The sequence below is a fragment of the Urtica dioica genome, chromosome 3, assembly GCF_054948205.1.
Source record: "Urtica dioica subsp. dioica isolate 48M chromosome 3, U.dioica_male_clone48M_v1_H2, whole genome shotgun sequence".
Taxonomy (NCBI): Eukaryota; Viridiplantae; Streptophyta; class Magnoliopsida; order Rosales; family Urticaceae; genus Urtica; species Urtica dioica.
Genome location: NC_142758.1, coordinates 6,871,566 through 6,890,209, shown reverse-complemented (window position 1 = coordinate 6,890,209; position 18,644 = coordinate 6,871,566). Strand labels below are relative to the sequence as shown.

The following is an 18,644-nucleotide window of genomic DNA, read 5'->3' as shown; positions in this document are numbered from 1 at the left end:
TCATGTGGATCAGCTTCTCCTGAGCTGGCTTTTCTCCTCTCTAACCACGTTGATTCTTAGAAGAGTAACACAAATTGGCACGTCTTGAGGTATATGGATAGAACTCAAAAGACTCTTCCTCATGAAGTCTAACGCGAGTCTCGTTCCTTTGAAAGTTTAACTATAGGCGATGAAGAAAAGATCAATGTCCATCTCCGTTACTTTGCAAAGATGAATGGAATCACAAACCATTTGTTTGTGGTAGGCTTTGAAATCTCAGATGAACCCGTAATCATGCCGATTTTGGCCGGCTTCCCAATGAAATATGATGTGATAGTAGGTCGTGCGCCACACTCGGATCCCTCACACCATGACCAAGGGAACTTGCACTGTGACCCGCGTGCACACCCTTGTACGAGGCCACTTCCAAGCCCGGGGACCTTAAGCACAAGGCCCAAAACGATGAGACCAAACCGCGAGGTCCTAACTAATGAGACCTCAAGCATAGGGTCTCATTCAATATAACATCACTCAAGGTTGTGGATGACGAGACCTCCAGCGCAAGGTCTCGACTACCAAGACCTCAAGTTTGAGGCCCCGAGCTACGTAACTTTAGCAAGATTTCTTGATTGATGGGAGCTCGGACCATACCGAGACCTCCCCCAGCGGAAAATATCGACCAACCTAGGTATATCTACCAACCCTTCCCCCTCCTTTGATGGATCCCTTTGTCTCTAAGTGATGGCTTCCTTTGTCTCTAAGCTCTTTTGGCGAGGTTATAGATAGCTTTCTTCCCCTCCTCCATTCCAGGTAAACTCTTCTAAATATAAAGCCAAAACACTTTCTAACTTGAAATAATTCTCTCTCTCTCTCTCTCTCTCTGACACACACACACACACATCTCTCTCTCTCTCTCTCTCTCTCTCCCTATCTATCTCTCCGTCATGTACTAAATCACTCACACAAAACTCAAACTCCCATCTCTATACTTAGAAACAAGATGAGACCTCCCCCTATCAAAAAGCATACTCTTATTCAGCGTCGAAAATGCGTTGGAGGGTAACCCCATGCGCCCCTTTAGTTATAGCTTCTTTTTTTCCCTGTTTACAGGTCACAAGAATAAAAACCGTTTTCTGATAGGGCAAGACGATACATCCAGGAAGGCTAGCTACTACATTTAGCTCAAATGAGGCTATAGGGTCCGGACTTCGGTCTCACCCCGATATGTTTTTCGTGTTGATTCATTTTATGGCATTAACAATAAATTCTTATGGTAATTAATATTGTCATTTTAGCTATTACTATTGTCTTTGTCAACTAATGAACTTCAAATACAACGGCCAAGATGAGAGTGAAAATAGGAAGCCCAACCCCAAAAATTGTAATAAGATATTTAAACTTTTTCGAGAAAATTATGAAGAAAAGAAAATTGGTTTTAGGGTGCAACATTTTCAATACAACGGCTATATTAAATTATTTCAACAATCTAATCTTTTTCAAATAGTAAATAATTATTTTCTTTTAAATGATATGCAAACTAGTAGATAAATAAATTAAATACGGCCACCCAATAGTAAACAAATTTATAAAATAATTGTAAACATCGAAAAAGGACAGTTTACAAAACAACGCTTTTTCCAATAAAAAATAATTTAAACGTTATTCTTGCCATAAAAACAGGCAATGACATCTACACTTTGAAGTTCATGAGGAGTCAAAACGCCATCGTTTCCCCCATAAATACAGAAGTTAGCAGTCTCAGTTAACGTTTAGGCTTCAGATGTATCGGCCCAACGTTGGGAATGAAAATAGAAAGCCCAGCCCAAAGGTTTCCAACCAGGCAGTTAAACTTTTCCCGCTCTTAAGAGTTCTATATGATATAAAGCCAAAACGTCTTCTAACTTGAAATAACTCTCTCTCTCTCTCTCTCTCTCTCTCTCTCTCTCTCTCTCTCTCTCTCTCTCTCTCTCTCTCTCTATCTATCTATCTATACTAAATCACTCCCACAAAACTCAAACTCCCCTCTCTATACGTAGAAACAAGATGAGACCCCCACCTCAACAAACATACTAATATTGAGTGTCGAAAATGCGTCGGAGGGTAACTCCCATGCACCCCCTTAGTTATAGCTTCTTCTTCTTTTTTCTGTATATAGCTTACAAGAATAAAAAATCACTTTCCGATAGGGCAATGACGTTGAGTCCCTGAAGGCTACCACATTTAGCTCACGTGAGCCTCAGGGTCCGGACTTGGGTCTAACTGCGAGATTTTTTCCGTGTGGATTCATTTTGTGACATTAACAATAAATTCGTATGGTAATTAATTTTGTCATTTTATTTATTATTATTGTCTTTGTCAACTAATGGGCTTCAAATGCAACGGCCAAGATGGGAGTGGAAATAGGAAGCCTAACCCCCAAAATTTGTAATCACTCATTTAAATTTTTTCGAGAGAATTATGAAAATAACGGTTTTAGGATGTAACATTTTCAATATAGGCTATATTAAATTATTTCAACAATTTTGTTTTTTTTAAATTGGAAATTAAAGGCAGAAAAGAATGACATAATTGAATGAATTTTATTCAACCATTTAGGCTTGTTTAAATAGAAAATTACAGAGTAAATGCTTTACATAAAAATAGCAACTAATTGATCCTATCTTATCAAAACAAATTACAGCTATTAAAAAAAAGAGATTACAGCTAATTACTTCTGATTCTAATTAATTACAAATAGAATAAAATATACTAAATAACAATCCTAATAATTACTGTTAATATTCTCGACACCCCTCCTCAAGCTGGAGAATAGATATCGATCATTCCCAGCTTGGATAAAAACCCTTCGAACATAGCAGTAAAAAGTCCCTTAGTAAGAACATCAGCGAGCTGCTCAGATGATGGAACAAAGGGTATGCAGATATCGCCGTTTTCCAGTTTCTCCTTGATGAAATGTCGATCTATTTCGACATGTTTTGTCCGGTCATGCTGCACAGGATTCTGAGCAATATTGATTGCCGATTTGTTGTCGCAGTACAACCTCATCGGTTTATCTCCTTCAACCTTCAGCTCCTCTAAGATCTTCCGAAGCCATAACAACTCACATACTCCTTGCGCCATGGCTCTGAACTCGGACTCCGCACTGCTTCGAGAGACAACTGGTTGTTTCTTGCTCCTCCAAGCAACTAAGTTGCCCTAAACAAAGGAGCAATAGCCGGTGGTAGATCTCATGTCTGTAGAACTTTCGCCCCAATCAGCATCCGTGAAGATCTCCACTCTTCGGCTCCCATTCTTTGAAAATATAATTCCTTTACCCGGGCTTCCTTTCAAGTAATGAAGAATCCGATAAACAGCCTTGGAGTGTTTTTCTGATGGACAATGCATAAACTGACTAACCAAGCTCACTGCAAACGCAATATTTGGCCTTGTATGCGCCAAATAAATTAGCTTCTCCACTAGCTTCTGATACCGGTTCTTGTCCACAGCCTCAGCACCATCTTCTTTTTTGAGTTTCTGATTCGGATCGATAGGAGTTGCCACTGGTTTACATCCGAGTAATCCAGTCTCTTTCAAGAGATCAAGAACATAATTTCTTTGTGAGATAACTATTCCTTTTGAGGATCTAGCCACCTCAATTCCAAGAAAATATTTAAGCTGTCCTAGATCTTTGACTTCAAACTGGTTGGATAAGAAGTTCTTCAGTGACTCCAACTCTACTATGTCATCTCCTGTCATCACAATGTCATCTACATACACAATTAAAATAGCAATTTTACCATGATTGTGTTTGTAGAACATCGTATGATCTGAATGAGCTTGAGTGTAACCATGTTGTTTCACAGTTCTCGTGAATCTTTCGAACCATGCCCTCGGAGATTATTTCAATCCATATATGGATTTCTATAGCTTACATACTCTGCCATCCTTCTTTAGCTCATCAAAGCCTGGTGGAGCTTCCATATACACCTCCTCCTCTCGCTTGCCGTTTAAGAACGCATTCTTCACATCAAACTGTCTGAGAGGCCAATCCAGATTAGCGGCTAACAAGAGAAGAACACGTACGGTGTTTAGTTTGGCCACAAGAGCGAAGGTTTCCTCGTAGTCAAGGCCGTATGTCTGAGTGAAGCCTCGTGCTACGAGTCGAGCCTTGTATCTCTCAACCGAGCCATCAGCCTGATATTTTATGGTAAACATCCACTTGCTGCATACACATTTTTTCCCTTCGGGTAAAGAGGTAAGATCCCACGTGTCATTCTTCTTCAGGGCCTTCAACTCCTCAAATACCGCCTCTCTCCATCTCGGAACCTCTAGAGCTTCATGTATCGACTTAGGTAGTTCATCATCCGTAATCCTAGTGGAAAAGGCTTTGAAATCTGGTGAGAGCTTATGATAAGATACGAAATTGGATATTGGATGTTTTGCGGTACATGATCTGACACCTTTGCGTACGACTATGGGTTCAAAGAATTCTGTAGAAGGTTCTAAATTTGGAAGAGAAGTAGGAGAAAGGGAAGTCGTACCTCGGACCTCGGTCGAGTCCGATGATTGGCCCACCTCGGGAGCTGGTGGAATATTACTTGGTTGAGTCCTTTTAGAATAAACACGAAGCTCAGTAGGTGGTTCCAAGTTGTTTTCTACCTGGGTCTCACGAGGTTGTGAATTTATAGGTTGTGAAATCCTAGGATTAGTTACAGAAATAATTGGTTCCACTGAACTATTTTCAACCGATTTTGGCAAAGATATTTGTTCCCAAAAACTCATTTCAGAATCATTCTCCCCCGGAATTGAGTTTTTCTAAAAAAAAGGTTGTTTTTCATACTCACGTAATATTTTCTAGATTTAGGATCAAAACATTTATACCCTTTTTGTGTTGGTGAAAAACCAAGAAATATGCATTTATGTGCCCGTGGATCAAGCTTTCCTCTATTATGGCCGTGTATATGAAGAAAAGCAATGCAACCAAAAATTTTAGGTGTTAAATCAGTGAACGATCTATTTTCCGGAAACATATTCTTTAGTGCTTGCAAAGGAGTGATGTAATTAAGAACTCTTGTAGGCATTCGATTAATCAGATAAGCTGCAGTTAAGAGCGCTTCATTCCAAAAACGATTAGGAACATTCATAGCAAATAATAACGCCCTAGACACCTCTAATAAACGCCTATTTTTCCTCTCAGCCACTCCATTTTGTTGGGGAATATCAACGCAAGAACTGTGATGAATAATTCCTTTTTCTTTCAAAAAATCACCTAAGATTGCATTAAAATATTCTCGGCTATTATCGGTTCTAAGAACTTGAATATTAGTATGAAACTGAGTATTGATCAAAGAGTGAAAAGTTTTGAAAACATTTGCGGCCTCGGATTTTTCCTTTCGAAGATAAATCCATGTGATTCTAGTGTGATCATCAATGAATGTGATGAACCATCTAGAACCTGAGGCAGTTTTTACTCTTGAAGGGCCCCAAATATCACTATACACGAGTGAAAAAGGTTTTGATGGCATATACTTCAAAGAAGGATAAACAAATCTATGATGTTTTGCCAATTCACAAACTTCACAACAAAAAAATGAGATGTCTTTATTTTTAAAAAGATTTGGAAACAAATATTTCAAGTAATTAAAACTGGGATGGCTTAACCTATAATGCCACAACATTATTTCATGCTCACAAGACAAGGTAGTAAAACATCTTGGTTTCTGAACTTGTTCATCTGAAGGATTTTCCGAGACCAAGTGATAGAGTCCATCAACTTCCTTAGCATTGTCAATCATCTTCCCCGAACAAGGGTCCTGAAATTCAAATCCAGCAAATGTTACTGTAGCAATACATTTGCAATCATGAATAATACGACTAACAGAGATGAGATTGCAAGAGAGCTTTGGAACATGTAGGACATTTAATAATGTGAGAGATGGAGAAATAATAATAGAGCCTTTTCCAGCAATAGAGGTTAGAGAACCATCGGTAATTTTAACTTTCAAATTTCCAGATAAAGGATAATATGAAGAGAATATGGAGGAACTACCAGTCATATGATCTGTTGCCCCTGAATCTATGATCCAAGGGTTTAATATTTAGCCGGTTGTGAAAGCTGTAGGGTATGTACATTTTTTAGCTAAAGAAGAAGAGGCAATGTAAGATGATGAGTTAGGAGTGTTGGATATGGAATGAGAACTCATTAGTTGATACAATTGCTCTAACTGTTCTTTGCTGAAGGCAGACGTCTCTGAGGCAGATTTCGGCTCTTTGGAAGTGTCTTCGGATGAGGCATGAAAACCCTTTGAATCACGAGGATTCCGGTTAGATAAAGGGTTCTCGGCTGGCTTTCCATGCAGCTTCCAACATTTGGCCTTAACATGCCCTGGCTTGTTGCAATGCTCAAAGATTGGCCGGTCTTTATCGCTGCGACGGTCGTTGCGGCGTGGTGGCTGACTAGAGAACAGGGCAGAAGGCTCGGTGTGAGCTGGTGAGTGTCTTCCGAGCACGACGGTCCGCCGGCTCTCCTCTCTTCTGACCTCAGCAAAGACTTCTCTAGTACTCGGCAGTGGATCACGACCAAGAATGCGTCCTCTCACTTCATCCAATTCCTTATTAAGGCCGACGAGGAATTCGAAGACGCGTTCTTTTTCCACCATTTTCTGAAACAAAGCCCTGTCCTTCGCACAACTCCACTCATAATCGCTGAACATATCTACCTCTTGCCACAAGGTTTTTAAGTCAGTATAATATTGAGTGACAGTTTTCTCACCTTGTTTTAGCCTCCATAGCCGAGTTTTTAGCTCAAACCACTGTCATGCGTTCCCGAGATCAGAATAAGTCTCGTTCACAGAAGTCCAAATGTCATGAGCAGTAGGTAGGAAGAGATAGGTTCTTCCTACACTCGAGTCCATAGAATTTATGAGCCAAGACATGATCATCGAATTTTCTACCTCCCATCTTTCAGAACCTTCATCTTCCTCAGTGGGTCTCGCATTGGTACCAGTAAGATAGCCGAATTTTCCACGGCCTCGAATGAACAGTTTCACCGATTGGGACCACTGTAGGAAATTATTACCATTCAGCTTGTGAGAAGTGATGGAAAGGTTTTGGAAAGATTCAGTGTTTAGGGAAATTGAGGGTGAGCGAATAGAGCTCATAGAATCGATACCAGAGGTATCATCAGAGGGTTCAGCCATTTAGGCTCTGATACCATAAAGGCAGAAAAGAATGACAGAATTGAATGAATTTTATTCAGCCATTTAGGCTTGTTTAATTAGAAAATTACAGAGTAAATGCTTTACATAAAAATAGCAACTAATTAATCCTATCTTATCAAAACAGATTACAGCTAATTACTTCTGATTCTAATTAATTACAAATAGAATAAAATATACTAAATAACAATCCTAATAATTACTGTTAATATTCTCGACAGAAATAATTATTTTCTTTTAAATGATATGGAAACTAGTAAATAAATAAAGTTAAATACGGCCACCCAATAGTAAACAAATTTTAAAAATAATTGTAAACTACAAAACAACGCTTTTTTCAGTAAAAAAAAAAAATTAAAAAATTAAAATGTTATTCTTGCCATAAAAACAGGCAATTACATCTACTCTTTGGAGTTGATGAGGAGCCAAAACGCCGTCGTTTCCCCTAGAAGTACGAAGTCTTTGTTAATGTTTGGGCTTCAGATATATCGGCCCAACGTTGGGAATGAAAATAGAAAGCCCAGCCCAAAGGCTCCAATCAGGCAGTTAAACTTTTCCCGCTCTTTAGAGTTCATGACGATCTAAAACGCAGTCGTTTCAATTATAAATACAGAAGCAAGAAGCACAGAGCAGTCTCTCAACCGTTCTAACAAACTCGCACTCTTTCCAAAAACGCGCGCTCTCTCTCTCTCACACACACACACACACTTTCACACTCAAAGCTTTCGAATTCGCTCCGAAACGCCAACAATGGAGGCCAAGAAGACTCCATCTCCGACGCCGGAGAAACCATCCAAATCGCCGGACGACAATCCGATATTCATCAATGCGACGATTTACGCCGGCGATCTCGATCCCGAAGTCACAGAGGAGGACCTGATCGAAGCGTTCCGCTTCATAGGTCCCATCGCCTCCGTCAGGCTCTGCCGCGACTCTCTCACGGGAAAGTCCCTCCGATACGCTTACATTAACTTCTTCTCATTTTCCCACGGTTAGGTTTCGCGCTCTTTTCTTGATTTCTTTGGAGCTCGATTGCTTTTCCTTTCTTCAACTTTTTATCTAGGGTAATTTTTTTAGAAATTTGGGCGTTCTTCTTTTCCACCGGAATCCTTCTAGTACTAATCGTTGATTTCTTGCTTTCATTACGTTTCTTGAACTGTTTACTACAGGAAATTTGGGCGTTCTTTTCCGTTGTTGATTGTTGGGTCTGATTATATTATTGTTTCTTTCTTTCTTTCTTTATTGGTTTCGTTATTAGCCTCGAAAGCCAAAGCTTATCTGAATCACACTGAGCTGAAGGGAAAACGCATGAGACTGATGTGGTCTCAGAGAGACCCAATCTTGAGGAAAACCGGAATCGGAAACGTGTTCGTGAAGAACCTCGATTCTTCGATCACCAGTGCTCAGTTGCAAGTAATGTTTGCTGCATTCGGGAACATTCTCTCTTGCAAGGTTGCCGAAGAAAACGGGGCGAGCAAAGGCTTCGGCTTCGTCCAATTTGACTCCGAGGAATCAGCCGCAAAAGCCATCGATTCTCTCCACGATTACGAGGTTCACGGAAAAAATCTGTAAGCCATTTTCTTTCCTAATCTTTCATTTCCTTTAAGAATAAATAATTTTAAATTACTAACGATTCTGATTTTGGGTTCTGTTTTTTTTTTCTTGTTAGATTTGTCTCGAAATTTGTCAGGAAAAGCGAAAGAATGGCGAACTTGAACGGCGAAATGACCTTCACGAATCTGTTTGTGAAGAATCTCGACGAGCACATCACCGAGGAAGCCCTCGAAAAAGCTTTCTCCCGGCTCGGGAAGGTCTCCAGCGTGGCAATCATCAAGGATGATACAGGAAATTCGAAAGGGTTCGGCTTTGTCAACTTCGAGTCGCCAGAATCGGCCAAGAACGCCATCGCTCTCTTGAACGCTTCTCAGCTCGGTAAAAAATCACCTCATTCAATCACAGAATCCAGTTCTTGAAACTGTTTTATCTGATGAAGTCTGTGGTTCAGGTTCAAAGACAATATTCGTGGAGAGGGCTCGACAGAAAGACGGAAAGAACCCGGAAAATTTCAAGACCACGAATCTGCATGTGAGGAACATCGACGCTTCCGTGGATCACAAGCAACTAAAACAGCATTTCAAAGGCTGTGGAGAGATCGTCTCTGTTAGATACAGCAGACGCAGAAACGGGGACAGTAAGGGATGTGCCTTTGTCTGTTTCTCTACCCATGAAGAAGCAAATAAGGCTCTCAAGACAATGAATGGTAAAATAACTAAAACCCTCTCTCTGATTCTGAGTCTCTCTAATTATTACTGTATCACTAATTCTGGGCTCTGTTTTCACTCAGGATCTATTTTAGCTGGACGGTCTCTCACATTGGCCTTGGACAGGCATGAGAATCATCGACTCTCAAACTCGGCAGCTTCTTCTTCTTCCTCCTTGTTTCCAGTCCCGGTACCGGTCCCACAGGCGTACCACCATCAATATCCTTCCTTGAATGCGAATTTCAACCAGCCTTTCTGGAACCAGTACGTCAATGGAGTTTGTTACGGGCCATACCCGCCGCCTATGGTTCAGAACTTCTCACACCGCTATACCAGAGCTGTGAGAAAATCTACTATTTTTTTTTTCTTATACTCGTGATTCCCTTTTCTCTTATTTCTCTGACATGAAAGAGTTTTGTTAATGCTCCAGCTTCCGGCAAGTGAGATGCAGATGGGTCGTCGCAGCGAACATACTCCGATGCGTACGATTCTTATTATATCTGAACATTTTGTAACTACACATCTGATTTATATTATTTCCTGTTCTAATATCCTTGTGCTCGTTTGTGGAACAGTCTCGTACTGAAGAACAGGAAGCTACGAGAATCGGTTTCATTTCAAGTTCATTTGTCAAAGCAAGAAAAGGAGTACTTGTCCTGTTATGATTTTGTTTTCTGAGTGTTTTCTTTTTCCATGTACCGATAATGTTGAGTAATGGTGTGTATATAGGACATACACAGAAATATTTCTTTCATCTCGGAAGTTATAGCCTGTATTCTCTTTTGGTACATAAAGATTCAAGTTGTTTGAGCTTTTGTACTTTCTCTCAACTCAAGGTGTATTGTGTAGTGTAACAAGTATACAAATAAAGCAATTTTTTTTCGTGTTGATATTCATATCATCTAATGATCCGAGGTTCAATAATGGTGGTCATAATGTGCTATTCCTGTATTTGTTTTGGCACATTAAGATTATATATATATGTATATATATATTGACAATTAGGCTCATTAACATTCAATTTTTATTTTTGCTGAGCAATATGTATATGGTCTCTCAGCTCAAGGTGTGTAGTAAGTAGTAACAAGAAGTGTACAAATAAAGCAATATTTTCATATCATCAACTACAATATCATCATTGCATTTCACAACAAACAAGCTCAAACCAAGTGCGTAGTAATAATAATAATAATAATAATAATAATAATAATAATAATAAACTGTGAGCCATCATTACAAATGGAATTTCATAACAAGGGAAAAAAAGGAAGCAGATACATAAAAAGCGAAGTAAATCAGATGAGGGCGAGGCCTTGGGCGAGCAAATACTCGGCGACGATTGTTGATGTCGTTTCCGAACCTCAATAGTCTCGAGAAAATAAAGATTATAATATGTATGTGTGGTTATATATTATAGGATGTGGGTCTTAAAATATCGTCGTACAGAAACAATAATAGACTCGAAAGAAGAAATAGATGAAATTGAACGAGCAAAAGTAGCGATTTTACTAGTAATATGGTCTCAATCACACAAGCCGACCTTGATCAATTCGAATGTTGATTGCCAAGCTCAAAGAGTACAATTGAAGAGAGAAAGAGAATAATAGTTACAATAATAAGGAAAAAGAGAATAATATACTACGGCGAGATGCTCTATCCCCGGAGACACTTGTTGGTGACATCGTCCTTCATCGTCTCTCCCTCTGCCACGACGTGCTATTTGGTTAAATCGGCTCGGTGGAAATCGTCAACACTCCGGGTTCCATTGACTTCGACTTCGTGGCTACTTCTGGAGAAGATGGGCCGAATTCACAATGGAATATGGGCTGGGCCCAAATTATTCGTTAAATGTTTACGACAATAAACCATCTTCGACAAAGACTTTGTCGTTTGGTTACTTTATGAATCATTTAAGTTGAATGAGCTTTCATGAATCATCGGACTTGACGGCCCAATAACATTTTATTATAGCGGGTCGAACTCTTTAACCACAATTAGTCCCTAGTGCATTTAATATTCGAAGAATAATAAAAGGAGTAAAAGAATAAGCTTGAGTTCGTTTGAAATTTTGGCGCGAATCGAATATTTGAAATTATTTGATTCTGCATGTCTTACAGAATAAGGTAAAGAATATGCTGAACTCAAAAAATCTCGAGCCATCGTCTATGATCCCTAACGACAACGTAGATCTTCTCTTGCCTTCACTCCTTAGTTCTTCCGACCTAGAATTCTTCCATAAGAAATACCAGATTTCATATAAGATTCATTTTCTTACTCCGCCTTATGGCCCCACTGCGGCCACCCTGATAGATAACCACTACTAGATATAGGAAATTTTCTTTGAGAAGTGTGGACTTAGATTTCTGATTCCACATCTAATAAGTACCTTAAGTTCCTCAAGCTTACAATTACCCAGATGTATTCGAACTTCGTTCGCATGGTGAACAGACTCATTACTCTGTCGATAGAGCAGAGGGTCGGCCTCATAGTGGATTTACTCTGTCTTTGCATGGTCAAAGCGAATCGAAGCTCGACCCTAAATGCTTTTACCTGTTGAAGTCACTGGGCAAATAGGTGATCGAGAATATCCCTTATAAGGACACCGCGTAGGGCAGGTGATACTTTTGGTGCTCCATCAACCAGTATGCCCTGGGTCCTCAGGCCAGGTCGTTTAGACAACCTGGGCCAGTACCCTGGGTATAGACCAGCTAGATAGAGTCGAAACTGCGCTAACTTTCATTATTTGAAAAGATAGTTAACTTTTATTTTTTTAGTGAGATCCCGAGCTCCTTCTGCGAACGACGAGTTCAACTAAAAGCTTAGAAAGCTCAGGAAAGGCCAGGTCATTTGGGCTGATTTCAGCCCTTCCAACGGTGTACAACCACTACAACAAACAGTGGCAACAGCCACAGTTTTTATTCTCGGGAATAGCCACGACTAGTCGTGGCTAAATAGCCGCGACTTTAGATGCTACATCCGCGACTTGTCGTGGCTGTTGCTATTTTCAGCTTTTCATTAGAGCGGCCTTATTCTCGCGCTCATTATTTGGGATTTTAGTATAGCCACGACAATTGTCATGGCTAAATACTCTACAGCCTCAACAATAGCCGCGACTTGTCGTGGCTGTTGCTATTTTCAACTTCTTATTAGAGCGGGCTTATTCTCGCGGTCATTATTTGGGATTTAACTCTACAGCCTCGACATCAGCCGCGGAAAGTCGCGGCTATTATTATGTTTATTTATTTTTAACTTTCCTTCTCTTCTTTATTTCGTCTGAAACACAAAAACGCTCCGAAACACAAAAACGAGCACCCTCTGTAACTATCTCTCTCTCAACCTCTATAACTCTCCGACCCGGCCCTCTCACAACAAAAAAGCTCAGCTCCGTCATTCCATCCCTCTCGGCCACGACTCTCTCTCACCCTCTGTATCTCTCGACTCTCTCTCACCCTCTGTAACTCTCCGACCCTCACAACCAAAACGCCCAGCTCCGCCATTACAAATCCACCCCCAAATCCAAATCCCCGACCATGGCCAGACCACACCAAATCCAAATCACCCCTAATCAGTTCAAACCCCACCAAATCGAAGCCCTAGAAATTTATCAACCCTAAATCGAAACCCAATTTATTTTAACCCCAAATAGAAGAAATCCGACCACTGCCGCCGCGCTCGGACCACCGCGCCATCTCTGGTGTTTGCAGGATTTAACTAGTACCTTGTCACCTTCACTGCCGGGTATGATCAAAAGACACAATATTGATCAAAGACACAATGCCGACGACCTCGATCTTCCTCGCCGCTGTGAGTTTTCCGTCTAGCTCGTCGTTTTTCTCAATTGGAAATTGCTCGTTTCATTTTTTGTTCTTTGTGATTGTTTTATTTTATTTTCTTGTATATGCTTCGTTGAACTTGGAATCTGCCAATTGGAAAAAGTTTGGTTTGAGTTTAGTATTTCTGATTTTTTTGAAACATATGTGATAGGATTCAGTTGTGGAATTGACCCACCTTATTACAAAATGTACCGTCCATGGTTTTGTGGGTTTGAGAGATTTGGGTATTTTTATTGTGTGCAGAGTTGGCGGGGCAATTAGGCGACGGAAAAGTCAATAAGATACAGCCAATAAGATACAACCAAGCAGAGAAGGTAAGAGAGTTGATAAGGTTAAGAATCCTAGTGCCTTTGTAGGAGATAGAATAGTCAATAAGATACAGCCATATTGGTTACTGCAAATAAAAAATATTTTTTTGTAGATGTAGAGAGTTATTGTAATTCTGTATAGTTAAAAAAAAAATCTGAGTTTAAGAGCACCTAACCTCAAGACAGATAGTCAATTGTGAGTATGAAGATGGTATGTTTTTCGGCTTTCAATTGTGTAAACTGAGTGCCGTGAAAACACAAGAGAAGAAACAGGAGAAGAGAAGCGAGAAGCCCCAAGGTACGATCCCATTCAACCGAACTACCAATTTACGATCGTATATCCTTAGACATCTTTTGCACAACAAAATTGCTATTGGTTTGTACATGGACAACATAAATGGTTATAAAAGTGCAGTCTAATATGGCTGTTATATATCACCTGCAAAGTGTAAGTTTTCACTGGAGATATTATCCTAAAGCAAAGCTGTAAATCTGTATCCTCTGCATCTACTTTCATTGTTGAGATACGTAGATCAATTGTTAGGCATCTTAGTGTGTCGTCATTAATTGATCCTCCTCTGTTGTGTTTTGAACGAAATCTACCAAACATACCACTGTTATTTTCAGCTGGACGACTAAAATGATGTGAGTGGGAAGGTTTGATTTAGTCAGTGATATATATATATATATATATATATATATATATATATATATATTATATAATAAGGTTTAATTTAGTCACAAAGGCATAAAGACAGACCTTGCAGTTGCTAGAGGAAATAAATTCGTTACAGTTCTTGCGAGAAGATATTCGCTCTCCTCACTGTCCAGCTCCTCCGCTGTCGCCGCCCTCTGCTCCTCCGCCTCGTCGCCGCCCTCTGCTCCTCCGCCTCGTCGCCGCCATCTGCTCCTCCATTCAGGTTCTGAATCTGTGTGATGGTTTTTTGTTCGTGAATGTGTGTGCGTGAATGGAATGAATCGGTGCATTTCTATCATGTTGTCAGCAACTCAACACATTATTTTTGGAAGTATGTATTATAATACTTTTTAGTGTGTTTGTGAACTTGGATATTTTTGTCTGTGTAATGGAATGAATTGGCACTGCTGAAATAGTGTCTCTGTGAACTTGCTGAAATAGTGTCTGAACTTGCTGTGGCTTCAATGGAATATTTTTGTCTTTGTGTATTAATTTCAGACCATTGTCCCGTGCCAAGCTTCTGTCTCGGGCCTAGCCGCTATCCCGGTCACCTGAGGCAGTACCAGGCTTGGAGTGCACACCTACACTGAGGACTCGACCATCTCAAGCACCCCCTCTAGCACGACAACTACGAGCTGAAGGAAGATTTGGCTCTGGGAGTCCGCTACTATAGCACGGAAGAGAGCTAAGAAGAGAACTGGTCGGTCTGCTTTGGGAACTCGGTACGAGTAGTGATTTACTTTACTTTGATAGTATGTAATTTTGGTTTATTAGCGCCGCGAGCGTTATATATTTTAGTTTGTTAGTACATTGTATTTTAGTTTATTAGTATGAGACATTTTATTAGTATAATTATTAATTCATCATATGAATGAAATATATATTATTTTGGTGTATAAGATTTTATTTGTGTAATTATTTTTACATTTGAAACATATTGAAAATTGGCGGGAAAAAAGATTACCCGGAAAAATAGCGGAAAAAATTGGTTGAAAAAAAAAAGCGGGAAAAAAAGTGTGAGAAAAATTGGCGGGAAAATAGGTTTCCCGGCAAAATAATGTGGCCGAAATCAGCCGCGACAACAGCCACGACTTGTCGTGGCTGTTGATAAACAGCAACGTAGCAACAGCCACGACTTTTGTCGTGGCTGTTGTCGCGGCTGAAGTATCAACAGCCACGACTTTCATAGCAACAGCCACGACTTTTGTCGCGGCTGTTGCCAGTTTTTGTTGTAGTGAACCTATAGCAGATCCAATCACCAAGGCTTTAGCCAGCAAGGTCTTTGACTAGCATCAAGAGGGATTGGGCATGAAGGACTACTCACATCTTCTTTGAGTCAAGTAGGAGTTTGTTGGCATTGGTTCCCACAAGAAGAGTATTAGTTGTTACTATATGCATTTCATGTAGTAAAGTCTCACGAAGACTCTTTCTTGTAACTGCTGAATAATTAATAAAGAGCTGAAACTTTCATTCATTCTTCCTTTTTTGTTTGAAGCTTTATGATAAACCTCAATCTTTAGTCCTTAAATGAACCTAACAACAAATGAAGAATCAAATACAGATTTGCATGAACAAACTCTTCATGGTTTGCTTAAAATAGTATATTCACAATCTAAGGATCAAAAGGCTATTGATCTCAGTATGATTGTTAGGAGAACCTAAGATGTCTGATTATGAGACATAGAGAGTTGGCGATTCTATAGTTCTTCCTAGGTACCTTATGAAGATATTGAATTGACCAGTGCACTTCTAGAGACATTATAAGAACAAAACCATTTAACCTCTTCTGTCTCAAAGTCACTATGTATGAATTGCATCATGCTTACCTCAATCATGAAATGAGACATGTCATTTCACAGCTTACATACTCTCATTTGAGAAATTCAGAGTTCTAGATTCACTATGTGATATAGACAAGACCTATCGATGAAGTACTAAGTTATGAAAATGTCATGAACAACTTTGTGAAGATCTCATAGATATGGAATTCATGTACAAGATTGCTGAAATGGAATGTATATCACCTCATGCTTTGTTCCTTGGAATGTGAATAAATGAACTGGCCAGTGTCCAAATTGAGTCATGACTTTTTTGGATGAATCAATGTGACTTGTTAACTCCTTGTCAATACATTGTTTCTAACTTATTCACAAGTGACAAATGAGTTGAGGAAATAACAACTAGAATAGTAAAATGGTAATTTTATAAATCCCATCTAGTCGATGATATTCATGAAGGGTAAACATAGATAATATTCAATGGATCCACTCATCACAATTAAGTAGAATTTTGAGTAGAAAATATATTCACTTGAACCGAGAGATTTTCAGTATCAACTCTTTAGTGGAGTCAGTTGACATTAAGCTGGAATTTGGAAAAGGTTTGTGAACTTTTGTGTCCAAGAATGCTAGCTTAGGCTTTGTTCATGTGGATCCATGAGGTCACTACCACAAGTCAGTAGAGTAGGATTTGTTAAACTAGTAGCTAAGTCAAAATAAGTTCAAGTGTTGAACTAGACGAATTTACGAAAATTGTCTAAAGGGTAATTTTGTCCATAAGGACATAAGATGGTATAAATGTCAAAATACGATTTTGGACATTTTCATATGATAACAATGTGAATTAAGTCCACACGGCCAAGTATGGTATTTGGGCCTTGAGAATTGAATTTCATTTTATGGAATTTTATGTGAAAATTCTCCATGGGCCTTTTCTTGTATTGTCATGAACAAATAAAGAAACATCTAGAAGCTTGTTCTAGATGAGAAATTTGTGGCCCTCCATCAAAAGAAAGAGGAAATTATTTGTGCATTGATGTATGAAGATACTTGCCAAAAGAAAAAGAGAAAACAAATTTATAGCATCATGCTATATGTTGGACGGCCGAATAAGAAAAAAAGGGAAACAAATTTCCAACCTTGGTATTATTATGATAGGATTGGGAAATAAAGATTGTGCTCATGAATATGTGATATTCAATAGAAAAGAGGAAATGACCTCTTCAAGGCAATCCCTTCTCCTATAAATACCACACCTCATTCACAATGTTGAAACAAGTTTTTTGTGAGACTTTCTCTCTCTAGCTTGGCCGCCCAATTCTATCTCCCTCTCTTCTTCTTGCTCTTTTGTTTTGGCACCTAGGTCCTCATTAGACCTAGCATTTTGTATTAGCTCTTTGGCCCTAAGACTAGTTCTTAGGTCATTGTGTTTAGTAGTGGCCGCACATTAAATCCTATCCAAACTCGAAGACTCCAGTGGTAGAAACTATCGTGGTTGCTCGGATTCAAGAAGACACAAAGGAGACAAGCTAAGTGAGAGACGAGCGATTCAACCAATCGACAAGCTTCTCAACTCTCAAGCTTCAAACGAGGTTGGTACCGGGTGAAAACTCATTATAGTTTTATTTTAATTACATGTTCATACACTTTTTCTAGGTAGTAAAATCGTTTGACAAGTTTTAAAGAATTTTTTATTTTCCGCCGCTTACAAGAAGCGATAAATTATTCTTAATCCTAGATCGATTCCAACATAGATATAGATGTCTAAATACTTATGTCTTGGGAGTTCGGGATATGATCTGAGAGGAAAGTGATTTAAAGATATGGAATTCAGTCTTCCTGGAAGAAGGTTAATGTTCACTCACCTAAGGGTTGATTCCATAATCGATTGCTTGCGCGCATTTTTGTAGTAAGCACGTACGAAAAAATCTTTTGATGGTGAAGCACGCTTTGGGGTCATATGTATCAAGAAAGGTATAACGCAATAATTGTCCTTTCTCATTACGAGTTGAACCTAGATTATTGAGCTCATGAACTGAATATATCAATGGACAGTAATGAACATTTGAGTAAAATATAATTCTAGTAACAAGAAGAGTGCAATCTCGGTTCATCTTGTGGTGTGACACCGAGATTGATGAATCAAATAAATAAGCGAAAATAAAGTTTTAGTCTATTTATCGGATTTGTGGGAGCTTCAGTTACTTGGTCCATAGTCTTCAAGGTGGCTCTGACAAGATGGATAGAGATACTTGTAATAGTTAGTTAATTGATTGTAAACTCACTACTGCAACTTGCAATATCTTTCGCATTCGTAATAAAGTATTTTACGGATAAGTTATTAGTTGTTAAGTAACTTAATAATATCACTGAGATTTATATGGGTTTGTAAAAGAGCAACTTAAATCAGCTCACAAGCCCCAAAATGGCTTGTAATGGCGTGTACAATGAGGTAATGGCCTTTAGATTTGTTTGATCAAAACCCAATAAGACTGAGACTTTTCTCAAATAGGAAATAAATATTATATATTAAATATGATCCGATTTTGGTGAATATTTAATATAGTAATATTCATGAGAGTATCACGGAGA

The 18,644-nt window shown here is 39.1% G+C and overlaps 1 protein-coding gene across 1 annotated transcript; it reads left to right on the top strand.

Annotated features, from left to right (window-relative positions):
• The first annotated feature begins 7,925 nt into the window (after positions 1-7,925).
• Positions 7,926-10,137, top strand: LOC149402264 (uncharacterized). The gene is made up of 7 exons (XM_089608294.1): positions 7,926-8,166; positions 8,434-8,743; positions 8,845-9,107; positions 9,181-9,435; positions 9,520-9,776; positions 9,867-9,918; positions 10,012-10,137. Exons 1-7 carry the CDS (start codon positions 7,926-7,928, stop codon positions 10,020-10,022), a joined length of 1,389 nt encoding a protein of 462 aa, XP_089464420.1. The 3' UTR covers positions 10,023-10,137.
• Positions 10,138-18,644: the final 8,507 nt, after the last annotated feature.